Below are 22,994 nucleotides of genomic sequence, written 5' to 3'. Positions count from 1 at the left end.
ACGTCTCTGGGTGATTTGTTCATGTTCAAGACTCAGTGAAGTGTCAGTGTTACTAGTTCTCAGAAGTTTTTCCCCGTGGATACTCAGTGCTAACCCCTATCACTCAGCACTGCATTCTAACAGAAGCAGCTTCTCCCTCTCCCAAAGCACACTGGGCACCCCTATAAGAAAGTATTTTCACATGGTTTGGTGTTTGTCATCACTAGAATAAGTTCTCCTAGACAGAAGATGCTAAATCATGATTGCCACTGCTTTCTCAGAGCCTGCAAATGTAACTAGTGTTCAAAAAATATACGTGGTATACAAATGTATCAAACATTTAAAAAGGACTGGGTAACACTAAAGGAAAGAGTGGAGAAAATTCTGGATACATGTTTGTAAAAAGTTCATTAACTCATCATGATAAATTCTACCAAGTTACAGTCATGGTTCTGTGTTCTGTGAATTCTAAGTGTTTCATTAAGTAAACATCTACTACATTCACATGATCTGTACCCCATCACACAACTGACATTGTAGTGGCAATACAATTGTTGAATTGACCAATACATTAATGGCAAGATCAATACTGGAAAGAGTATGATTTTTGAGAATTATTTTTGTGAACCTCGGAATGGGCAAATTTTAGACACTTCTCCGTATTCTTTAACTTCAAATGGTATAGCTCTAAGAAGTTAGACAGTTCACTTATACCTAAAAATTCTTCCCCTCTCATCCTGATTTTTTCTTCATTTTACACTTACTTATCACGATAGTACAAAGAGAAAAATATGCATATCCTAAGAGCACAGCTCAGTAATTATTATAAACTGAATGCATTGAATAAAGGAGCACCCACATCAAGAAGACATATTAACGGCAGAATAGGATATTCTGCCCCCCTCCCTTCCAGTTATTGTCCCCACCCATCATCTTCCTTTTATTAGTATCGACTGGCTTTGCCCAGTTTTTTATTTCATGTAAGTGGAATCACAGAGAATTTTTAAATATCAGGCTTTCTATACTTAAAATTTTGCTTGTAACATTAATTTCTACTGATGCATGGAGTTCTAAATTGTTTATGCTCTCTGGTGTATACATTGCAGTTTGTAAATATACCACATTTTATTTATCCATTCAATTATCATTGGGAATTTGGGCAATCCTAGTCTGGAGCTATTGTCTTTTGGTGAACATATAAATATAATTCTTTTGGGTTAGTCTGTCTCTGAGCAGACCGCTATAGTTTGTTAATCCAGGATTAACTCTTGAAAATCTCCAAATCTGGTTAAGTTTGGCAACCATCTTAAATTATACCAACAAACTATATTTAATAAAATATAGGGAATTATAGTGTATCAATAAATAAAAAATGTACCACAGAACTGTCATGTAAAAAGCCAACATCCCATGGAGTACGGTTTCAAAAACTGCCTACTGGCCAAATTTGGGCCCCTGTCTGGTTCTGTAATAAAGGTTTACTGAAATACAGCCATGCTCATTCATCTGTGGCCACTTCTGCACTATGATGGCAGAGTTGAGTAGCTGACACAGACCTTTGTCCCACAGGGCCTAAAGTATTTACTATCTGTCCCTTCATGGAAAAAGTTTGCTGGCTATACCACGGACCAATCTGACTGAGAAATACCATTAGTTTCAAAATAAGCATACAACATAATAGGACTATATTTAAAACCTGTATTATTCTGGCAATAACAAAGGCTTTGTTATTTCAGATGGCATCAGATGCAGCATCAGAGAAAACAATGCCCCAGACCTCATAATTCCTTGGTTGGTTCGGGAGACATTGAGGAGAAGGGAATGAGGAACATGTTCATACGTAGCATCTCTAGCTTCTAACCCCTGGGTTTGAGAAGTTGGAGCTTTTCTGCAAGGATGTGTATCAACTAAACAAAGCAGTCACTCTAAACCATGGCTACCATTTCAGGTGGGAGAATGCCACTCTGTGGCAGCAGGCTCCATTTTTCCCACCATCTTAGGGAATGCCTGTGACTGATCACTCTTATGGCGTAAACCTGTACGCTACGTAAGTACACGTCTGCTTGGTGGAGCTGTTAGAGGGCAGAGAGGGAAGGTGGGAGAACACGGTTGCCCTACATTACCCCCACTGCTCTACAGTCCCGTCACAACTACAGGAGCCTAGGAGGTTCTAAAAGTAAACTTCAGCTTGACATTAAAGTGTAATTAAGACTTGTAGAAGAGCTGCCTAGAAATAGACATTTATAAAATATTCTGGCTTGTACCCAAAGCATTAGTCACTGAACACCTTTGGGAAAGAAGTTGGCACTTAGACAAGCAACAGAAGGTGAAAGTACTGCATAAGCAGCTAGGTTCCAAGACAACAGCAAATTAAAGAGAAACACAATGTTCACATTTCAGCGGCTATACTCCTGGTTTATTTTCCATTTTTAAGCTATTTTGCCACATTACCATAATTACAACTCGACTCTCTTTTTTTTTAATATACATCTTACTGTATCTTGATTCATTAACAAGGTGCCGTCAGAAAGATACCCACCAGCTTTTTATGTGAGACATAATAAAGGACCAGGTGCACATCTGGAAGTGCGACAAGGCTGAACCAGAGCTTTCCCCGGGAATCGTAGCTCATTCTTCATTAAAACGTGCATAATGCACACTTGAAATTTACAAAGCAGCCGAGAACCCACATAATTTAAACAAATCAAGGTACTGTGTACATACAGAATCATAACTTAATAAGTGAAAGAGGAAAGATAGAAAAATGATGTGCTGAAGCACAAGGCTCTGTTTTCCCTGAGTATTATTTTATGAGAAATCCTCCTCAAGTCTTAGTATAATGAATGCAGTTTGCCTTGATAGAATGAATTAATGCTTCATAGCTAACCTGTTTTTAATCAAGATGTTAGAACAAAATCTAATTGTAAACTGATAATGTACTTGTGTCAAGGTACAGGACTCATTTATTTTTGACAAAAACCTAGCCTGCAGCAAGTGGCCTATAGGTCCATGTGACAAATCATCCTCTTTTTTTCTTTACTACTGACTTCAGGAAAAAAGAAAATACTGGAAAATTCTCATCAACCACAATATATCAGTTAACTGACATTTAAGAAGATTGCATTTGAATAGGGGCAAACTCATTGATGTCCCAAGAGGTACAGCAGAAGAACACAGATTGGAAGATACAGTTAGTAATTAGCATGTTTTCATGTATAAAGCATGTAATTCATCTTTCTAAAACTCTGAGATCAGTGAAGCATATATTCCTACCATCTCCTTTTTAAAAACAGACAATTTTGTTAGACTTGCTCTTTTGGGGACAAACAGCATGGTGGCAGATGCTGTGCATTGCCCAATGTCCACCCAACAGTAATTTTCCTTCTTAGCTGCTAGAAGAACCCCAGATTATTCAGGCAGAAGGCTGTATTCCATTGAAATTGCAGAAGAGAAGCCCCTAGTTTAGCTTCAGGGAATGAATTATGATTGATCTAGGATGGTCACGATGATTCCATTCTCCTTCCACCAGGACAGATTCAGGGATGAGCATGTGACAAGGTCTCAATCAGAAGAAGAAATCTGTAAAGATGCTTCCCTTCCTAGAAAAGCAGCCTCAAGTGGACCCAGAATTTTACTCTTGCCCCTTTTCTCTTGTTGGGAATCTAGGTGCTGCTACGGCCATGGGGTGACCATGAGGGAAAAGCCGAGAGAACTAGAAAGATAACCATGCATGTCCCAATTTTGCTAGCTGCCCATTTAATCTGCAGCCACTTTCTGCTTTACTTATTTTTAATATTTATTTATTTTGGGGAGAGAGACAAAGCATGAGCAGGGGAGGGGCAGAAAGAGGGGGAGACAGAATCTGAAGCAGGCTCCAGGCTCTGAGCTGGCAGCACAGAGCCCGACGCGGGGCTCGAACTCACAAACCGCGAGATCATGACCTGAGCTGAAGTCGGATGCTTAACCGACTGAGCCACCCAGGCGCCCCACCACCTTCTGCTTCTTATGCAAAACAATTAAGTGCCTTCCTTGTTTAAGGCACTGTTCATCAAGTATCCTTACTTGCAGTGAAAAGCATTCCTAACTGATATGAATGCACTTGCTCAGGAAAAGCTACACCACTTGCCTGGGACACTTGACTGAGGTAGACAAGGGAAGCAGTGTCATTTGTATCAGTAATCTATATGAAAGGCTGGATTTGAAACAGCCTATGTGATGGCTAATACTTGCTATTAGATTTGTGATCTTGATAAAACCATCCTTGTTGATCATTTTGCAGTGCAAGTCCATTTGATTGGAGTTTATTGTCCTGAGAATTTAGACATTCGGGGGAAGCCTCCACTTAATGAAGACATGAGACAGAGTGTGCCTGTGTGCTATATAGTTTGCTCTAGGCAGTCTGCTACCACAGTCCTCACAACTCATGTTCTTTACTGAGGAAATAAATGCATTTAGCTAAAGCAGGTTTCTAGCTCTGAGGCACATGAACACCGTTAGTATCAGTGGAGTTATATTCAGGGGAATGTATAGAACGAGTGGTCACGTGTGCTTACTATTACCAACAAGGGAGAGGGGACTTCTAGGTGAGAGAGGCATACTTCTGTCTGATAGCATAGAATTTGTTATAATGCAAAGCAATTTTCAGAACCCTTCATTGTGAGCCTAAAAGTTAATTAAGAGTTTTCATTTGAAAATTTCTCAAGTTATCATTTACCTAACAGAAACAGCCTGTAACTTTCCTAGTTGGTACAAAAGATGTGGGACTTATACCTTACACTGGCATCCTTGCCACCTCAAACCTCGTGAAACTAACAACTTCTGACCCAGTCAATCAGCGGCTTTCTTGGGACATAAAGAGACATTAAACTTTGGGCAAATAACCAGTACATATGTGGAAAATGTTTAGGATTCTTTGGCACTATTTCATTTTATCACCAAACTAAAACTTTTTTTTTTAATTAAAAATTTTTATGTTTTTTTATCATTTGAGAGAGAGAGAGAGAGAGAGAGAGAGAGAGAGAGAGAGAGAAAGCATGTGCAGGTGACCCAGAGAGGGTCAGAGGGAGGAGAGAATCCCAAGCAGGCTCCTTGCTGTGAGTATGGAGCCTGAGGCAGGGCTGGATCTCACAAACTGTGAGATTATGGCCTGAGCTGAAATCAAGAGTCCAAAGCTTAACCGACTGAGCCAACCAGATGCCCTAACTTTTTAATCAAAGGCTGTACGTATGCCAACAGCAATGTTATCAACAATAACTGTTAGGAACCTTTATGTATTCCAGGCTTTGTGCTATGCCCTCGGTTTGTACCACTGCATTTTATCTTAAAACAACCTTGTAGAGTAGGTATGATTTTACTTTCTTATCAATGAGGAAAGAGGTTTTCTCTAAAAAGGTCATTCAGCTACTAAATGGTAGATCCACTTGAACCAGGTTAGTTTGACTCCGAACCTGAAACTCAACTACAACATCGCTGCCCACATTTTAGTTTGATAAGAAACACTCGTAGCCCTATGACTACTGAACATGTCTGGCCTGGCACCCATAGATTCCTATTTGGATGGTGTGTGGCCTGGAAAACTCCATTTCTCATAAGCATTACAGGTGATTCTCATAAAGGTGACTCAAAGGCCACACCTTCAGAAACACTGCCTTATCCTTCCCTGGCTGCTGTTTAAAATCACAATAAACTTGATAGATTTCAAGAAAAATGATCAAATTAAAAATGTAAAGTAGGTAATATAATTTATTGTGAGAGAATATCTTAATTCAATAAGATGTACTTTCATTCTTCAGGAAAGAAGCATCCATGGTGATATTTTCACATAAACTTCAACGCCCCATTTTTTCATTGGCCAGAGTGGTTGCAGAGAAAGGTGACAAAAGGAACAATGGGAGTGTCTGATTTATGAAAATGAAAACATGACTTATTTATAGCTTAGATAAGCTTTCCCCCCCACAGCTCTTCTTATCAAAGGCCGGTGACAGCAAAAACACTAAGAAAACTAAGCGTTTGACAAAGAAAATAAATACATGAATGGGAAGGTTGTAAATTATTCATCTAATAACTCAACAAAGGCACCACATTACATGCTGGGGTACAAAGTAGTTAGTAGTCATTGTTTTTGGGCTCTTTGAACAGCTAATCTGGATAATTTAAGTATAAAGTCCAATTATAAATCAAATAGGTTAGGGCTTCTTGGCCCTCAACTGTGGATGCTCAAGGCTATACTGGCATTGACTAAGTGAAAAGAATTAATTTATTCTCTGCCATATGTGATCCCACCCCAGCAGGGTACTCAACACTGTTTGTCAACCTTTTTACTCATTCCTATCCCATTTATCCTAACAGCTCGTTTGAATCTTTTCCCATTCCCTTCAAGTTCTCAAGTCTTTTCTCAAAGCCTTCGCTTTCCATACATAAACTCCCTTTATATCCTGGCCATCCATGAATTCTCTGCATTTCCCTTCCTTCCGCACAGAGCTCTCTTAGTCTATTGTCAAGCACCTTTTCACAATTTCTTAGCTCAGGGTAAGGAGAATCTTAACTTCTCTCTAAGGCGAACTCCTGCATCTGAGTCTGACCGTATTACATACTGTTTCCTTAGGCCCTTGCTCTGTTCTCAGCAAACATCCATTAGTCACCTGTAGCATTCCAGGCACTGTGTTAGACACTGGGAGCACTGGGATGAAAAGCCAGAAACCTGCCTTGATGCAGCTCACAGGATAGCGTGGAGACAGACAGTAATGGTGGTGAGCCTAAGTGCAGTGGGACCAGGGTCACAGGAGGACTTGGGTTCGGGTAGCTGGAGACAAAGGGGGCTTTACCTAGAAAAGAGCTGAGATTTATAAGGTAAATAAGAATTAATCAGGTAGGTAAGTGGGAGAAACAAAAAGATACATGCATACAGAGCATGCAGGGCCAAGCAACTCTGAAGTATCCTGCCATCAATGGAAAAAAGTCCTGCAGCATTGCTAACAACACTAGGGAGTTTATGTCAGAAAGCTCACACTCTGGAATCACCCCAGGTAGAGGAACTAGAATACAAAACCAGAGGCCCAAAGGCCAGAAAGTGGGAAAGCCTGGTGATCCAGGGAGGATATTGAGCGCCTGGTTTGGAACAATAGTGGTAGAGATAGAAAAGTAGGACAGATTAACAAATACACCTTTAGGTGGTAGTATCACAGAACTAAGTAATTTATTGTGTTTCAGGGATAAAAGAGAAGAATGCAGGCTGAGCTCCAGGTTGTTGGTCTTGGTAACTATCGGTGTGTCATTGGTAGACAGTGACTGGGTCCCCAACAGGACCTGTCTTAGTGGACAGTTGCCAGTGTAGGTGTGGAACTCTGAGATACTGAGCAACAGCAGTGTAGACGGGCCAGGGGAGGTCACAGCTGTGGGCAAGATTACCCAGGGAAAATATGGGAGTGTGAGAAAGGGGTGAGAGAGAATGGTCCAGGAACCCAGGAGAGCCAAAAGCATGGATCCTCCAAAAACAACTGAGAAAAAGCTAGAGAAGTAGGAGCAGAAGGCGAGTTCTATGGCAACATGGAACTTAAAGCGAAAGATGTGCAAAAGGTGAAGTGAGCGGCTGTCAGATGTTTCAGAGGAGAGTTCAGGTCGAGTCTGAAAAGTGCCCCCTCGTTTTAAGGACATTTCTCTCTTGGATTTAGTCTTTCCTCTGCCTTTGACCCTCACGCGTGTTCATGTTTTTCCATGATTAAATAAATAAAAGATTTCATCACTACCTAAAAATTCTTCAGTTGAAACTACTCGTCCCCAGTATATTATTTTTCCCTTAAGACCTGACTGCCTACTACTGCAATGAAATTCCCATCTCACAATTTGCCAGGGACAGCCTTTTCTCACCCGCCAGTCCCGTTCTAAATGCCAATTCCCATGACCTTTCCTCAGGCATTGTGGTATCTGATCTCTCTACAAAATTTTACGGTATTAAATCCCTCTTTCTATATTCTCCATTGGCTATTTCACGATGGGTTTGGTTCTCTTCTTAGTTCTCCAAAGATACCTCTTCAGTTTCCCCCCAGGGACTTGCTATTCTTGTTAAGATCTTTAAATAAAATCGACTCCTCCCCAACTTGATCCTTGGTTCTTTTCTCTGAAATTCCCATCTCCACGCATCTCCCCGCCCCCGAGCCCTGCATGCTCACAAACTGCTAATGGGAGAAGACTTCCAAATACAATCCTGAACTAGATTTTCAAGAGGAAAGCTGCATATATGGAAATTGCACCAGATTCAACATGCCCCAATTAAACTTTTTCCTTTCTATCCCTACATCCACAAAATCGTTTACCGTTTTCCTGTCCTGCCACTGATTCCTCTTTCACTTCCTGTACACAGTGAGCCTTCAACCTAAGTTTAGATTCTCTCTCTCTGGTCCTCACTTCTCCTATCTTCCCTCTGGCACACAGAGCAATTTCCAAATAAGGTATTTAGACGGGATACAAAGGTGCAGTGGCTTATTTCCCATGATAAAATAGTAAAAGCAAGCAACCTTTATCTAATTTTCACTATGTCTTGTGGAGGCATGATTCTTGGCATGATACATGTATTTTCTTTTTACTGTCCCCCCATCCATGAATTTAGAGAAACAAAGTGGTTTATTCCCTTTCAAATGTGTCATATATACATTTGGGTATTTCTTTTGTTTTGTACATCAGTCTGACTTATGTAACCAGTTTGTGGATGATAAAAAAAAACTAATCCTTATGTTAGTGGATGTTAGCCCGTTTTGCCACCTAAACTCTATTAACAGGCACTTACAATGTCTAAAACATAACTACAATAATGATAACCCAAGTCACAATTAAATCCTGAAATATCTCCTGAGTGGTCAGTAAAAGATGAAAACCTTGGTGCTCACATATTCTCATTCTTTCAAAAAGTGGTTAGCTCTGAGTATATATGTTCAGGGAGGGATATACAGACCTCTTCATCTCTCTCAGCAGAATGTTGTTCAATTCATTGAATGCCTCTAATCCCCAAGGATTAGTCTCTTCAGAACAGACAAGCACACACCCGTTACCCATCTCACTGAGGAACAGGAAACTACACTTACTTAAAAAATCCAATTCTCCCAGAAACCTGTAAGTCAGCAGAGCAATTTTGGTGGGCACAAAATCTTGCAAAATTTATCTGGAAGTAAAACAGAACAGTATTTTTTATGTTAGTTTAATAAGGAGATATGCTTCTGTGCTTTTTTTTTTTTTTTTTTTTTTAGAAAGAAATTGCCATCTGTAGTACACGAGAAAAGTGAAATAAAATTGATGAACACCTCATTTTGTCCCTTTTGGAGTTTGATTTGAGAATTAGTCACAGTTCCAATGACAAGTAACTACAGGACTAAAAGGTACCAAGTTCTTCCAACAGGTTAACATAAAGCCTAGATGTGTTAAATGGAAAGATTAGTGTTTCTTCTACAATTGCTATAAAAAAAATGAGTTTAAGCAGACTGAGGTAGTACCCTAGGTAGGTATTTAAAGCCTGTGCTGCCAGGGTGTCCTTCGCCGAATACCTCTCAATTTTCTGGTGCTACCGTGTGATCCCACTTATGACTAAGAAGCATGGCATGCACTTTTCACAGGTGATGGGAGGTGAGCCTCCATTTAGTAAAAACAGCAAAATGTAGAAAGTTAGAAATTTTACTGGAGGACACCTGGAGCTAAATTAAATGATAGTCTATCCTAAGCGTTCCAGAACTTATTTAACTCGGAACATTTTAATAGGACCCAGAGATACTAAGAGGTACGTGGGAAGACCTGAGGTCTAAGATAGAGGAAAAAGCGGAGAGAGATAAAAAGGAAGCTAAGAGGAACAGGTAAAAAGGGAAAGATGCTGAGAGAAATCTACCAAGTCAGAGAAGGAGCTAGGTTCATTAAATGGGAAATGACTAGCATGTTGTCTGATAGGGTGTCAGACCACAGACTACCTCAACCTGGGGAAGCAGAAGGGAAGTGTAAATCTTTCTCTAAATGATGAGGTAAATGTGATATTTTTCCTACCACTTTTACTTGTAAAGCAGGTTGTTCTAAAAATCAAAATGCAGGGTATTCTAATTTCTCTTTAACATTTATCTACTTTTGAGAGAGCGAGACAGAGCATGAGTGGGGGAGGGGCAGAGAGAGGCGGGGACACAGAATCTAAAGCTCTGAGCTGTCAGCACAGAGCAGGATGCGGAGCTGGAACCCACGGACCGGACCGCAAGATTATGACCTGAGCCGAAATTGGATGCTTAACCAACTGAGCCACCGAGGGCCCCCCAAAATGCAGATTATTCTAATGTAACTATAAATTGCTAAGGTTTTGGCTTGTGTACTTACAATATTGAATTTTTCATTATTAAACATATTTAAAAATAGTTGATATTGACAATTGAAGTTCAAAAGAAGAGTGAAAACACTGATTTCCACAATTATATTCATAAGAGTATCAAGAAAACTTGCTCTTAAGTTATGTTCATTTGATCTAGTATTCTAGAGAGCAATGATTGTAATCTCGAATATCTTCAGGTGACTTAAGGGCAATTACTCTAAACAGGATATGAACTAGTCCTTTAAATGTCAAAATATAAGAGACTCTTAAAAACTGAGAACTGAGGGTTGAATGGGGGTGGGAGGGAGGGGAAAGTGGGTGATGGGCATTGAGGAGGGCACCTGTTGGGATGAGCACACTGGGTGTTGTATGGAAACCAATTTGGCAATAATTTTCATATTTAAAAAAATAATAAATGTCACTTCTGCCTTTTACATTGTGTGCCATTAGCAAATGCTTTAAAACATGCCTCCAAACATCCTGTTGATGACACTGTTGGACAGTAAAGGTCCGAACAACCGGATTCCTGGGAGTCAACAATCTGCCAGTGAAACGGAGCTATTAGGGGATACACTAGAAAAAGCAGCCCACTGGTTAGAATGCAGCATCCATCTCAAAATGCAATGGGTCCTGGGATGTGGCTAAAAAGCCTATAGTTGAATATGAAAGTATCAAGGAGGGAAAATTAACATCTCATGTATATGGGAAACCATTTCTTGAACTAAATGCATATGGAAACACACTCAGAGCTCAATATCCTAAAGGGAATATAAAAAGTAAAGAAAAGTGGAAAATAAGGCACAGCATAAATCTCTCCGTATATTAAGAAAATTGATTTAAAAAATTTTAAAGAATTCAGAAAGAGAATTCATTTCCCCAGAATTATGCAATATTTCAAAAACTGAGTTATATGCACATAATGTTTGGAACAAAGGAAAACATTCTTACCGTTTTTTCAATTCTGTCTTTTTCTTTCTTTTGCTGAAGAATTGGTTGAAGTGGGGGGAATTCCTCTGTACTTCGTTTACTGATGACATGATGCCCAAGGTGGTAAGCAGCTTCAATCTGAATTGGGGTGAGGATGTCCCGCACATCTTTCTAAGGGAATATAAAACCATCAGTTAGAAATCAGAATAAGCATGTGAATCAAAAAACATAGACATAAAGCTCCTCTTTTCTTGCATTAAGGCCAAACATAGGAAAGGTAAACAAACTATTTACCCTTTCATCTAAATTGTTAAAATACACTGAATGTGGGTTTTTTTCCCACATTCCATAAGCATTTATGTTTATTGGAAAAGACACAAAAAGTGTAAAAATAGAAAAAAACCTATCCATCCTGTAATAGTTACATAGTTTTACATTTGGACATACTTTTGTGATATTTTCTTGGCATACCTGTATTCACCTGACATTATATCATAAGCTTTTTCCATTACAAATTCTTTGTAAATCATTTCAAAGAACTAATCAACATTTTAGTCTATTTAACATTTCTGTGTAGCAGACCTGTAGAAATAAGAGATCTCTCTCAAGTCTTATTCAAGTTTTCTTTTTATATCTCTCAGTAACGTTTTAATTCAATGTGATTCATTTGATTTTACATTTATTATTAAATATATCATTTTCTTTGCTATTATTGGTGGAGCTTTTCCAATTATATTTCTAAATAGATTATAAATGGTATGTAGGAAAGTTATTTCCTGTATTTTCAGTTAGGCATCCAACTTCAGCTCAGATCACGATCTCACAGTTTGTGAGTTTGAGTCCCGTGTTGAGCTGTCAGCACAGAGCCTAGAGCCTGCTTCAGATTCTGTGTCACCCTCTCTCTCTTCCCTTCTTCCACTCATGCTCTATCTCTCTAAGATAAATAAACATTAAAAAGTTTTTAAATTATTTTTTTATATGATTACTCACTAGCCTCCTCATTAAAAAAGAATATACTACAGAGGGAGTAGTCAGGATGGCAGTGTAGTAGAGGGACCCTGGGCTAGTCTTGTCCCTTGAACACAGCTAGAGCAATATCAAATCATTTTGAACACCTAGGAAACACCTAGGAAATCGATCTAGGGATTAAGAGAACAATCTTCATAATTTGAGGTATGAGGTGCAGAGACGTGAGGTGGGGGAAAGAAAAGCTATAGTGCCATGTAGGGTAGGGAACCCTTTCTGCATAGGAGAGAGAGAGAGAGAGAGAGAGAGAGAGAGAGAGAGAGAGAGAGCGCGCGTGCGTGCGTGCAGGAGCAAGAGAGTGTGAGCATCCCATTGGGTTTAGGCAAAAAAAAGCATTCCCCTAAAACCAATGACTGGGGAATTGGGAGGAATGGACTATCACAAGTTTTTGCCAACATTAGAGCTCAAATTCTGAGGTTCTGGAAGTTCGTGCCATTCACCGGAGTTGATCTAGGAGGGTGTCAGTGCTCCTGGGGAGAAGGAGGGTAGAGGTCCCTGAGAGTGGACAGAGTGGTATGGGGATTCCCTGGGTCACTCTGGGAGACAACATTCTGCTTCCTGGAGTGCATTTGGAAGGATATATTTCCTAAGGACAAAAGACGTGGGTGGCACCTTTGAGTAGCCATTCAACAGCAGGGGATAGAAGCATGCGCAGAAGGTAGATAACTGGTTGCAGCTTTTTTCTGTGCTTCACCATAAACTCCAGGCACCTGCACAGCCCTGCAGCTGCTTTTCTGGGACAGAAAGTCACCAGGCACAGCACTGCAAGGCTCTACTCCAGAGAAGAGGAGTGTAATCCTTTAAGATTTAGAGTTTTACAATAGCCAAATTATGGAAAGAGCCTAAATGTCCATCAACTGATGAATGGATAAAGAAGATGTGATTTATATATACAATGGAATACTACTTTGCAATGAGAAAGAATGAAATCTGGCCATTTGCAGCAACAAGGATGGAACTGGAGGGTATTAAGCTAAGTGAACTAAGTCAGCCAGAGAAAGACAGATACCATATGTTTTCACTCATATGTGGATCTTGAGAAACTTAACAGAAGACCATGGGGGAGGAGAAGGGGAAAAAAAAGTTACTAAACAGAGAGGGAGGGAGGCAAACCATAAGAGACTCTTAAATACAGAGAACAAACTGAGGGTTGATGGGGGGTGGAGGACAGGGGAAAGTGGGTGATGGGCATTGAGGAGGGAACTTGTTGGGATGAGCACTGGGTGTTGTATGCAAGCCAATTTGACAAATTATACTAAAAAAAAAAAAAAAAAGATTTGGAGTTTTGAATCCCAGCCACGCACTAGAACTAAAACACAGAAGAGCTGTGGCGCCAGGCATGTCAATGGCCCAGGCACAGACGGGTTGAGTGCAAGGATCTGATGGAAGTCTGGGGCACAGGAGGGGAGATTGTGTGCGTGTCTGTAAGGGTTTCCTGAACAGTGGCTGGTGAGAGCTCCCAGACCTGGGGACTAGAAAGCAGAGTAACACCATCTTCCCCCCCGCCTACCAGCAGGGTTGGACTTCAGTGAGCAACACAGTGCCCCCAGTGGAGGGTGGAATCACTTATACCAAACCCCACCCCCACCCTGCAGGAGCATCTTTACTAGGTCAGCTCTGTGAGCCAGCACAGCCGGCCTCTCCCCCAGAGGACCAACGTAAACACTCCAACCAAGTCTACTGATCACAGAGTACTCTAAAGTATCAGTTTCAGTTCTGGTGGAAATAGGAGCAGGTGCTTTTTTTTTTTTTTTTTTTTTCCCTTTTTCTTGTCTTTTTCCTCTCTTTCTTTTTTGGAATCAGGCTTATAGTTTTTTGTTCCTTTTTTTTTGATCAGGCTTCTTTTTATTTCTTTTCTTTCTTTTTTTCCCATCTTTTTTTATTTTCTTTTTCTTTGGAATCAGGCTTATAGTTTTTTGTTTGTTTTCTTTTTTATTCCTTTTCCTTTTCTCTTTTTCTGGATGAGGTTTTTTGTTGTTGTTGTTGTTGTTGTTGTTGTTGTTGTTGTTTTTAAATCAGGCTTATTTTAACAAACAAATCAAAGCACACCTAGTTAAAGATCCAAACACTCCCTAGTGAAAGCAAGGAGGAACTCTGCAGAGGACTGATCTGGGAGAAAGCAGCAGAAACATTTCACACCAGAAGCATTTCCTGAAGCACCATGCTCTAGACAGAGTATAACCCCTTCTTAATATAGCATTACACTTAGGAGCAGAAAATACAACAAGCTTTCATTAACACAAAAGACAGAAAACTAGATAAAATGACAAGACAGGGAATTCTCCCCCAAAGAAAGATCAAGAAGAAACACAGCCAGGGATGTGCTCAAAAAAGGTAAGTAATATATCTAAGTAAGAATTTAGAATAACAGTCATAAGAATACTAGCTAGACTTGAAAAAAAGCATATAAAACACCAGAGAAACACTTGCTGCAGAGAAAGAGACCTAAAAACTAGTCAGGCTGAAATAACAAATGCTATACCTGAAATGCAAAACCGACTGGATGTGATTAAAGGATGGAGGAAGCAGAGGACTGAATAGGTGATATAGAAGATAAAATTATGGAAAATAATGAAGCTGAAAAGGAGAGGGAAAGAAAACTGTAAGATCATGAATACAGACTTAGGGAAATCAGTGATTCTACAAAGTGCAATAACATATGTATCATAGGAGTCCCAGGAAAAAAAAAAAAAAAGCAGGAAAAAGGGATAGAAGGTTTATTTGAACACATTATAGCTGATAACCTCCCTAATCTGGGGGAAGGAAATAGGCATTCAAGTCCAAGGGACACAGAGGATTCCACTCAAAATCAACAAAAACAGGTTAACACCATGACATATCATAGTGAAACCTGAAAAATATAAAGAAAATTCTGAAAGCACTTAGGGACAAAAGGTCCTTAACCTTCAAGGGTAGACACATAAAGTTAGCAGAAGACCTGTCCACAGAAAGTTGGCAGACCAGGAAGGAGTGGCATAATATATTCATCATGCTAAACAGGAAACATTATGCATCCAAGAATACTTTATTCAGCAAGGCAGTCATTCAGAATAGAAGGAGAGATAAAAGGTTTCCAAGACAAGCAAAAACTAAACCAGTTCTTCAAGAATTATTAAAGGGGACACTTTAAGTAGGAAAGAGAGACCAAAAGCAACAAAGACTAGAAAGCAACAGAGACAATCTAAATGTACAGCAACTTTATAGGTAATACAGCAGCACTAAATTCATATCTATCATATCTATTGATAATTACTCTGAATGTAAATAGACTAAATGTTCTAGTCAAAAGATACAGGGTATCAGAATGGATTGTTAAAAAAAAAAAAAAAAGACCTTTTGATATGCTGCTTACAAGAGACTCATTTTAGACTCAAAGACACGTCCAAAATGAAAGGGAAGGGGTGGAGAACCAGTTATCATGCCAATGGACATCAAAGAAAGCTGGAGTAGCCATACTTATATAAGACAAATAATACTTTATTTATTTTTTAAATGTTTATTTATTTTTGAGACAGAGAGAGAGTGTGTGTGTAAGTGGGGGAAGGGCAGAGAGAGAGAGGGAGACAGAGAACCCGAAGCAGGCTCAGCAGTGTCTGCCCAGAGCCCAACATGGGGCTAGAACTCACAAACCATGAGATCATGACTTAAGCTAAAGTTGGATGCTTAACTGACTGAGCCACCCACGTGCCCCCAGACAAACTAGATTTTAAACCAAAGATGATAGTAAGAGATCAAGGATACTATATCATAATAAAGGGGGTCTATCCAACAAGAAGAGCTAATAATTGTAAATATTTATGCCCCCAACTTGATAGAAGCCAAATATATAAATCGATTAATAACAAACTTAAACTCATTGATAATAATACAGTAATAGTAGGGGACTTTAACACCATACCTACATCAATAGATAGGTCATCTAAGCAGAAGATAAACAAGGAAACAATGGCTTTGAATGACACACTGAACCAGATGGACTTAACAGATATATTCAGAGCATTTCATCCTAACGAAACAGAATACATGTTCTTTTCAAGTGCACAAGGACCTTTTTCCAGAATAGATCACATACTGGGTCACAAATCAGGCCTCAACCACTACAAAAAGATCGAGATCGTACCATGCATATTTTCAGACCACAAGACTCTGAAACTTGAAGTCAACCACAAGAAAAAAATTTAAAGCCCTCAAATACATGGAGGTTAAAGAACATCCTGTTAAAGAATGAGTGGATCGGTTAACCAGGAAATTAAAGAAGAAATGAAAAAATACATTGAAGCCAATGAAAATGAAAATATAACAGTCCAAAAGTGTAAAGGCAGTCCTAAGAGGGAAGTATATAGCAATTCAGGCCTTCCTCAAGAAGGAAGAAAAATCTCAAATATACAACCTAACCTTACACCTAAAAAAGCTGGAAAAAGGACAGCAAATAAAGCCCAAAACCAGCAAAAGAAGGGAAATAACAAAGATTAGAGCAAAAACAAGTTATATAGAAAAAAACAAAAACAAAAAGCAGATCAACTAAACCAGGAACTGGTTTTTGAAAGAATTAACAAAATTGATAAAACCCTAGCCAGACTTACCAAAAAGAAAAGAGAAAGGACCCAAACCGATAAAATCATGAATGAAAGAAGAGAGACCACCACCAAAACCACAAAAATACAATTATAAGAGAATATTATGAGCAATGAGATGCCAATAAATTGGGCAACCTGGAACAAATGAATAAATATCTAGAAACATATAAACTACCAAAACTGAAACAGGAAGAACTAGAAAATTTGAAGATACCCGTTACAAATAAGGAAATTGAATCAGTAATAAAAAAAAAAATCTCTCAATAAGCAAGAGTACAGGGCCAGATGGCTTCCCAGGGGAATTCTACCAAACATCCAAAAAAGAATACCATCCTTTTGGAACTGTTCCAACAAAAAGAAATGGAAGGAAAACTTACAAACTCATTCTATGAGGCCAACATTACCTTGGTTCCAAAACCAGACAAATATCCCACTAAAATGGAAAGTTGCAGACCAATATCTCTGATGAACAATGGTGCAAAAATTCTAAGACACTAGCAAATTGAATCCTCAGTATATTAAAAGAATTATTCACCATGATCAAGTGGGATTTATTCCTCAGAATCTGCAAATCAATGTGATATACCACATTAAGAAAAGGAGAAGAACCATATGGTTCAATAGATGCAGAAAAAGCATTAGATAAAATACAGTATCATTTCTTGATAAAAACCCTCAAAAAAGTAGTAATAGAAGGAACATACCTCAACATCATAAAGGCCATATATGAAAGACCCACAGCTAATATCATCCTCTAAGGTCAAGAACATAACAGTAACATCCACCCTCACCACTGTTGTTCAACAGAGTACTGGAAGTCCTAGCCTCAGCAATCAGACAACAAAAAGAAATAAAAGGCAAGGAAGAAATCAAACTTTCAATATTTGCAGACGACATGATACTCTTTGTGGAAAACCCAAAGACTCCACCAAAAAATTGCTAGAACGGGTACATGAATTCAGCAAAGTCACAGGATATAAAAATCAACAAATCCATTACATTTCTATACACCAATAATGAAACAGCAGAAAGAATTATGAAGGAATCAGTCCCATTTACAACTGCACCAAAAACCATTAAGACACCTAGGAATAAACCTAACCAAAGAGGTTAAAAAAAATGTGTATGCTGAAAACTATAGAACACTTATGAATAAAATTGAAGACAACACAAAAAAATGGAAAAAACACTCCATGCTCATGGATTGGAAGAACAAATATTGTTAAAATTTCTATACTATCCAAAGAAACCTACATATTCAATGCAATCCCTATCAAAATAGCACCAGCATGCTTCACAGAGCTAGAGCAAATGATTTTAAAATTTGTATGGAATCAGAAAAGATCCCGAAAAGCCAAAGTAACATTGAAAAAGAAAAATCAAATCTGGAAGCATCACAATTCTGGACTTCAAGCTGTATTACAAAGCTGTCATCATCAAGACAGTATAGTACTTGCACAAAAACAGACACAGATTAATGGAACAGAACAGAGGACCCAGAAATGGACCCCAAACGACATGGTCAACTAATTGTTGACAGAGCAGGAAAGAATATCTAATGGGAAAAAGTCTCTTCAGCAAACGGTGTTTGGAAAACTGGACAGCAACATGCAGAAGAATGAACCTGGACCACTTTCTTACACCATACACAAAAATAAACTCAAAAAGGATGAAAACCCTAAATGTGAGACGGGAAACCATCAAAACCCTAGAAGAGAACACAGGCAGCAACCCCTGTGACCTTGGCTGCAGCAACTTCGTACAAGACAAGTCTCTGGAGGCAAGGGAAACAAAAGCAAACATGAACTATTGGGACCTCATCAAGATAAAAAGCTCTTGGCAAAGGAAACAATCAACAAAACTAAAAGGCAACCAATGGGATGGGAGAAGATAGTTGCCAATGACATATAGGATAAAGGGTTGATATCTAAAATCTGTGACGAACTTATCAAACTCAACACCCCAAAGATAATACAGTTAAGAAATGGCCAGAAGACCTGAGAAGACTTCTCCAAAGAAGACATACAAATGACAAAGAGACACATGAAAAGATATTCAACATTACTTATCATCAAGGAAAAACAAAAACCACAATGAGATACCACCTCACACCTGTCAGAATGACTAAAATTAACAACCCGGGAAACAGCAGATGTTGGTCAGGATGCAGAGAAAGGGGAACCCTCTTGCACTGTTGGTGGGAATGCAAGCTGGAACAGCCACTGTGGATAACAGTGTGGAGGTTCCTGGGAAAGTTAAAGATAAAACTATCCTATGACCCAGCAATTGCACTACTAGGTATTTACCCAAAGGATACAAAAAAGGTATTTACCCAAAGGATACAACTACATACTATCAAATTTGTTTCCTAACACACATATATGTACCAATAGTAAAATAAGTGACAGGAAAATAACTTTGAAATCATTTAGCATTCAATTAAAGGATAACTTTGATAGTAAAATTGTTCTAGAAGCTCAGGTCTATAAAAAAATATGGGAGTCCAGTAATATATAAAACATGGTATCACTTAAAAAGCCCTTAATCTGAGCCCTCTTTAGACCGAAATGAGATCTTCAAAGTGTACTTGACAAAAACAGACTCCTTTCTTTTTCTCCTTCTCTAAGTAGGTAGGCAAATAAAATTTTACTGATAAAGTAATCCAGGAGGATTTTAACAGAATTCAGGAGACAATTTAATTAAATTGCATGAAATGAGATATGTTGATGACAAACCTATAAAACAAGTATCTTAAGCACAACAAAAATTAAACAGAGACATTGTATCTCAGGATTTGAGAACACAGTTAACAATCAGTAGATAAAGTCTATCTACATGGAACTAGACCGTTTTTACTTTTCTTGATATTAGAATTGTTACTATACTCAGGAAATATTTGAAGAATTAGTTTATTTTTTTTTTTTTAACGTTTATTTATTTTTGAGACAGAGAGAGACAGAGCATGAACGGGGGAGGGTCAGAGAGAGGGAGACACAGAATCCGAAACAGGGTCTAGGCTCCGAGCTGTCAGCACAGAGCCCGACACGGGGCTCGAACTCATGGATCGCGAGATCATGACCTGAGCTGAAGTCGGTCGCTTAACCAACTGAGCCACCCAGGCGCCCCAAGAATTAGTTTCTTTATATCACAGTTTGACTCTACTTTTCATATACTCGTTTCAATCTCTAGGTTCTTCTCCTTTTAAAACAGAAATTCAACAAAGTTCCTTTTAAACATTAAACAGACTCAAGTGTTTGCATCAGGGCTAGATATATTACCTTAACCCATAATTGAGGTTTCTATTTATTCAGTTCCTGAGTAGATCCATGGCATTGTTATTTACAGAACTCCTAGTCCATAACGTTAGTGGAACAAAGTTTTAGTACCTATAAACATTTTAAGATTAGAAGATGGCTTAAACATTACTGCCTGAAAGCAAGTGAAGAACAAGTAATTTGTAAAGCTCAATTAGTAATCCCGAATGGGTAGGAAAAAATGCCTGTAATACAGATGATGGCTGTGCTACTTACATCTGTAGTAACTTTGGATACAGTCAATGAAGTAAATTAATCAAGAGGATTTATCACTTAAAAGACTATTCTATGTCCTTATGTAAATAAAAAAGATAATTTTTCTTTTTACATTATTTATAACTATCAATATATGTATACCATGCTTAAAAACAAGAGGCCTGGAGGTACGGTAACTGGGCTTCCAATCTCAGGTGCAACCCTATCTGTATCTGTGTGACCTTGAGCAAATTACTTCATCTGTCTATGGCTCAATTAACCTCATCGAAAATGGGGATAATGATGATTCTCATGATGCCTATACCTATTGTTATGAGAATCCAGTGGCATGATGTTTGTAAAATACTTACTGAGAACAATGCCTGGCATTTCAGATATCAACAGATGTTAGAGATTAATTATGTAGATGTTGCTTCAAAATATAGCTATATAAACCAATCAAGATATTACTGAATTTCAGCTTCTTATAATAGGATATTCAGGTGAACGTTTGGAAGGAATTTAATGAAAAAGAAAATCTGACTATTGCCAATCAATGAACATTAAGTAGAAAATGAGTTACATACCAAGTATTAGACTGGTATTAATTAAGTGGTATCTGGACGATTTGGGGCATGAAACAGAGTACCTGAGATCTCTCATTACTTTTCCATTCTTATGCATGGAGAGGATTTTATTAAATTACTTGAAAAGTGATCATCTCAACATGAAACTTTGACCATATAGGAATGCTGCAAATCAAGGCCCAAATCCCAAGTTATCAACTTGTGAAAACCGAACAGCTTGAAGCCCTGAGTATTACAATAGCAAACTTGATTAAATTATTCCCTAGGTGTAGGAGCTAGACAGCCACTGATTGTCCCTCCACATGTCCACTGTTTTAATTCTTCTCAACAAGCTTGCTTTGACCAAATCACATGTTACCTAATTCATACTAATTTTCCACAAGGTCTTCTCTACATCTGGTGTATATTACTTTCATTATCCTAATTAGCTATTAATTATACTTTTCTCACAATATATAAAATGTACGTGCACTCTTGCAAGAACTGTGTTTGACAGATATTCACACTTATTTAACTTTAACAGCTCCACCTAAAGACAAGAATAGCAAAAATGTCTTGAAGTGACTAATTACGTATTTGGGAGGGAAAAAGTAGATTTGCTTAAAATTTTTCATTTGTATGGTCACGTGCTATCTATATTAAAAATAATGAAGATTCCATGCCACATTTTTATGGACATTACATAAAATAGGGCAACCCATAAGCATGCAAATTACCACATGTCTGAAATTATACAAAGTCTGCCTTCTTGTTTAACTTTTATAGAAATTTGTATTTATGGCCACTAAGCAGTAAGTCCATGTCTTCCTATTGCGTGTATGCAGTGGAAAAACCTAAAGGGTGGAGCCAGAAATATTTATAAGGTTTACTGAATGAAAAATGATACTGCACTATAAACATTTCAGTGTATCTATTCGTGGGTCTGCCAAGTACAAGGAAGGCTCTGGGGACACAAAACTGAAAGTCAATACCTATGTCAGCATCTATATAATCCATAAATCCACATACAATGTAGGGTATGAGCATTCCAGTGTAAGTACACACAAGTACAGAAGAAGGAGGGGCACCTAATCTACACTTAAAGGAGGACTGGAGGGCCACCTGGGTGGCTTAGTTGGTTAAGCATCGAACTTCGGCTCAGGTCATGATCTCACAGTTTCTGAGTTCAAGCCCTGCATCGGGCTCTGTGCTGACAGCTCAGAGCCTGGAGCCCGCTTCAGATTCTCTGTGTGTCTCTCTCTCTGCCCCTCCCCACGCATGCTCTATTTTTCTGTCTTAAAAATAAGTAAAACATTAAAAAAAAAAAAAAGAGGACTGGAAAGTCTTAGAAGAATTTTAAGCAAGGAATATGATCAGATTTGTGGGTTTTTTTTAAATGTTTATTTATTTACTTTGAGAGAGAGAGAGAGAGAGAGAGAGAGAGAGAGAGAGAGAGAGCAAGCAGGGGAGAAGCAGAGAGAGAGAGGGAGAGAGAGAATCTCAAACAGGCTCCATGCTGTAAGCACAGAACCTGATGCAGGGCTCAATCTCATGAACCATGAGATCATGACCTAAGCCTAAATCAAGAATCAGTCACTTCAAGAACTGAGCCACCAGGTGCCCCCAGATTTATGTTTTTGTACAAATGGTACAAATGTGGGAAGTGGATCGGGGAGGGAGAAGGTAAGGCTGAGGCACAGATTGGAACCTAACCCAGCACCACCATCTGTAATTATAACCACTCTAGCTAGTATACGCTTGCTTTGGGAAGTGGAGAACTGTCAAACAGCTGGCACTACCAACATCCTGAGAAAAGCCAGCAGCCCCCAAACAGGTGCTCTAATCGTAACACCAATAGAACATTCTCAGATTTTCCCTTATAGAATTCTTTAAATAGCACAGAGAAACATCACTCATCAATTTTAAGAATATTCATGGATTTCTACCTTATGTAAGGAGTTGTATTAACTCTAAGGGAATGCAAACATACAAAAAGTAATATTCTGTCTTCAAACACCTTCCAATCTAACAAAGAATTAACATATCCTGGAATAATTAATCCCCTTCCTGACCACCATAA

General features: G+C 38.6%; 1 protein-coding gene across 2 annotated transcripts in view; it reads right to left on the bottom strand.

Moving 5' to 3' along the window:
* ITGA4 (integrin subunit alpha 4) overlaps window positions 1-22,994 on the bottom strand; it is a 93,198-nt gene that overhangs the window by 18,079 nt on the left and 52,125 nt on the right. The window contains exons 16-18 of one of the 2 annotated variants that reach the window (XM_040475551.1): window positions 11,258-11,407; window positions 9,057-9,133; window positions 6,223-6,814 (exon numbers count right to left, since the gene is read on the bottom strand). In XM_040475551.1, coding sequence (XP_040331485.1) covers window positions 6,643-6,814; window positions 9,057-9,133; window positions 11,258-11,407 — 399 coding nt within the window. In that variant the 3' untranslated portion in view covers window positions 6,223-6,642. Of the gene's footprint in view, window positions 1-6,222; window positions 6,815-9,056; window positions 9,134-11,257; window positions 11,408-22,994 lie in introns of those variants that run through there. The other variant, XM_040475550.1, reaches the window with a different exon arrangement.

This window comes from Herpailurus yagouaroundi, unplaced genomic scaffold (genome assembly GCF_014898765.1).
Source record: "Herpailurus yagouaroundi ecotype Mexico unplaced genomic scaffold, PumYag 140, whole genome shotgun sequence".
Classification (NCBI taxonomy): domain Eukaryota; kingdom Metazoa; phylum Chordata; class Mammalia; order Carnivora; family Felidae; genus Herpailurus; species Herpailurus yagouaroundi.
The sequence above is the reverse complement of the archived record's forward strand: the minus strand, read 5'-3'. Positions and strand labels throughout refer to the sequence as shown.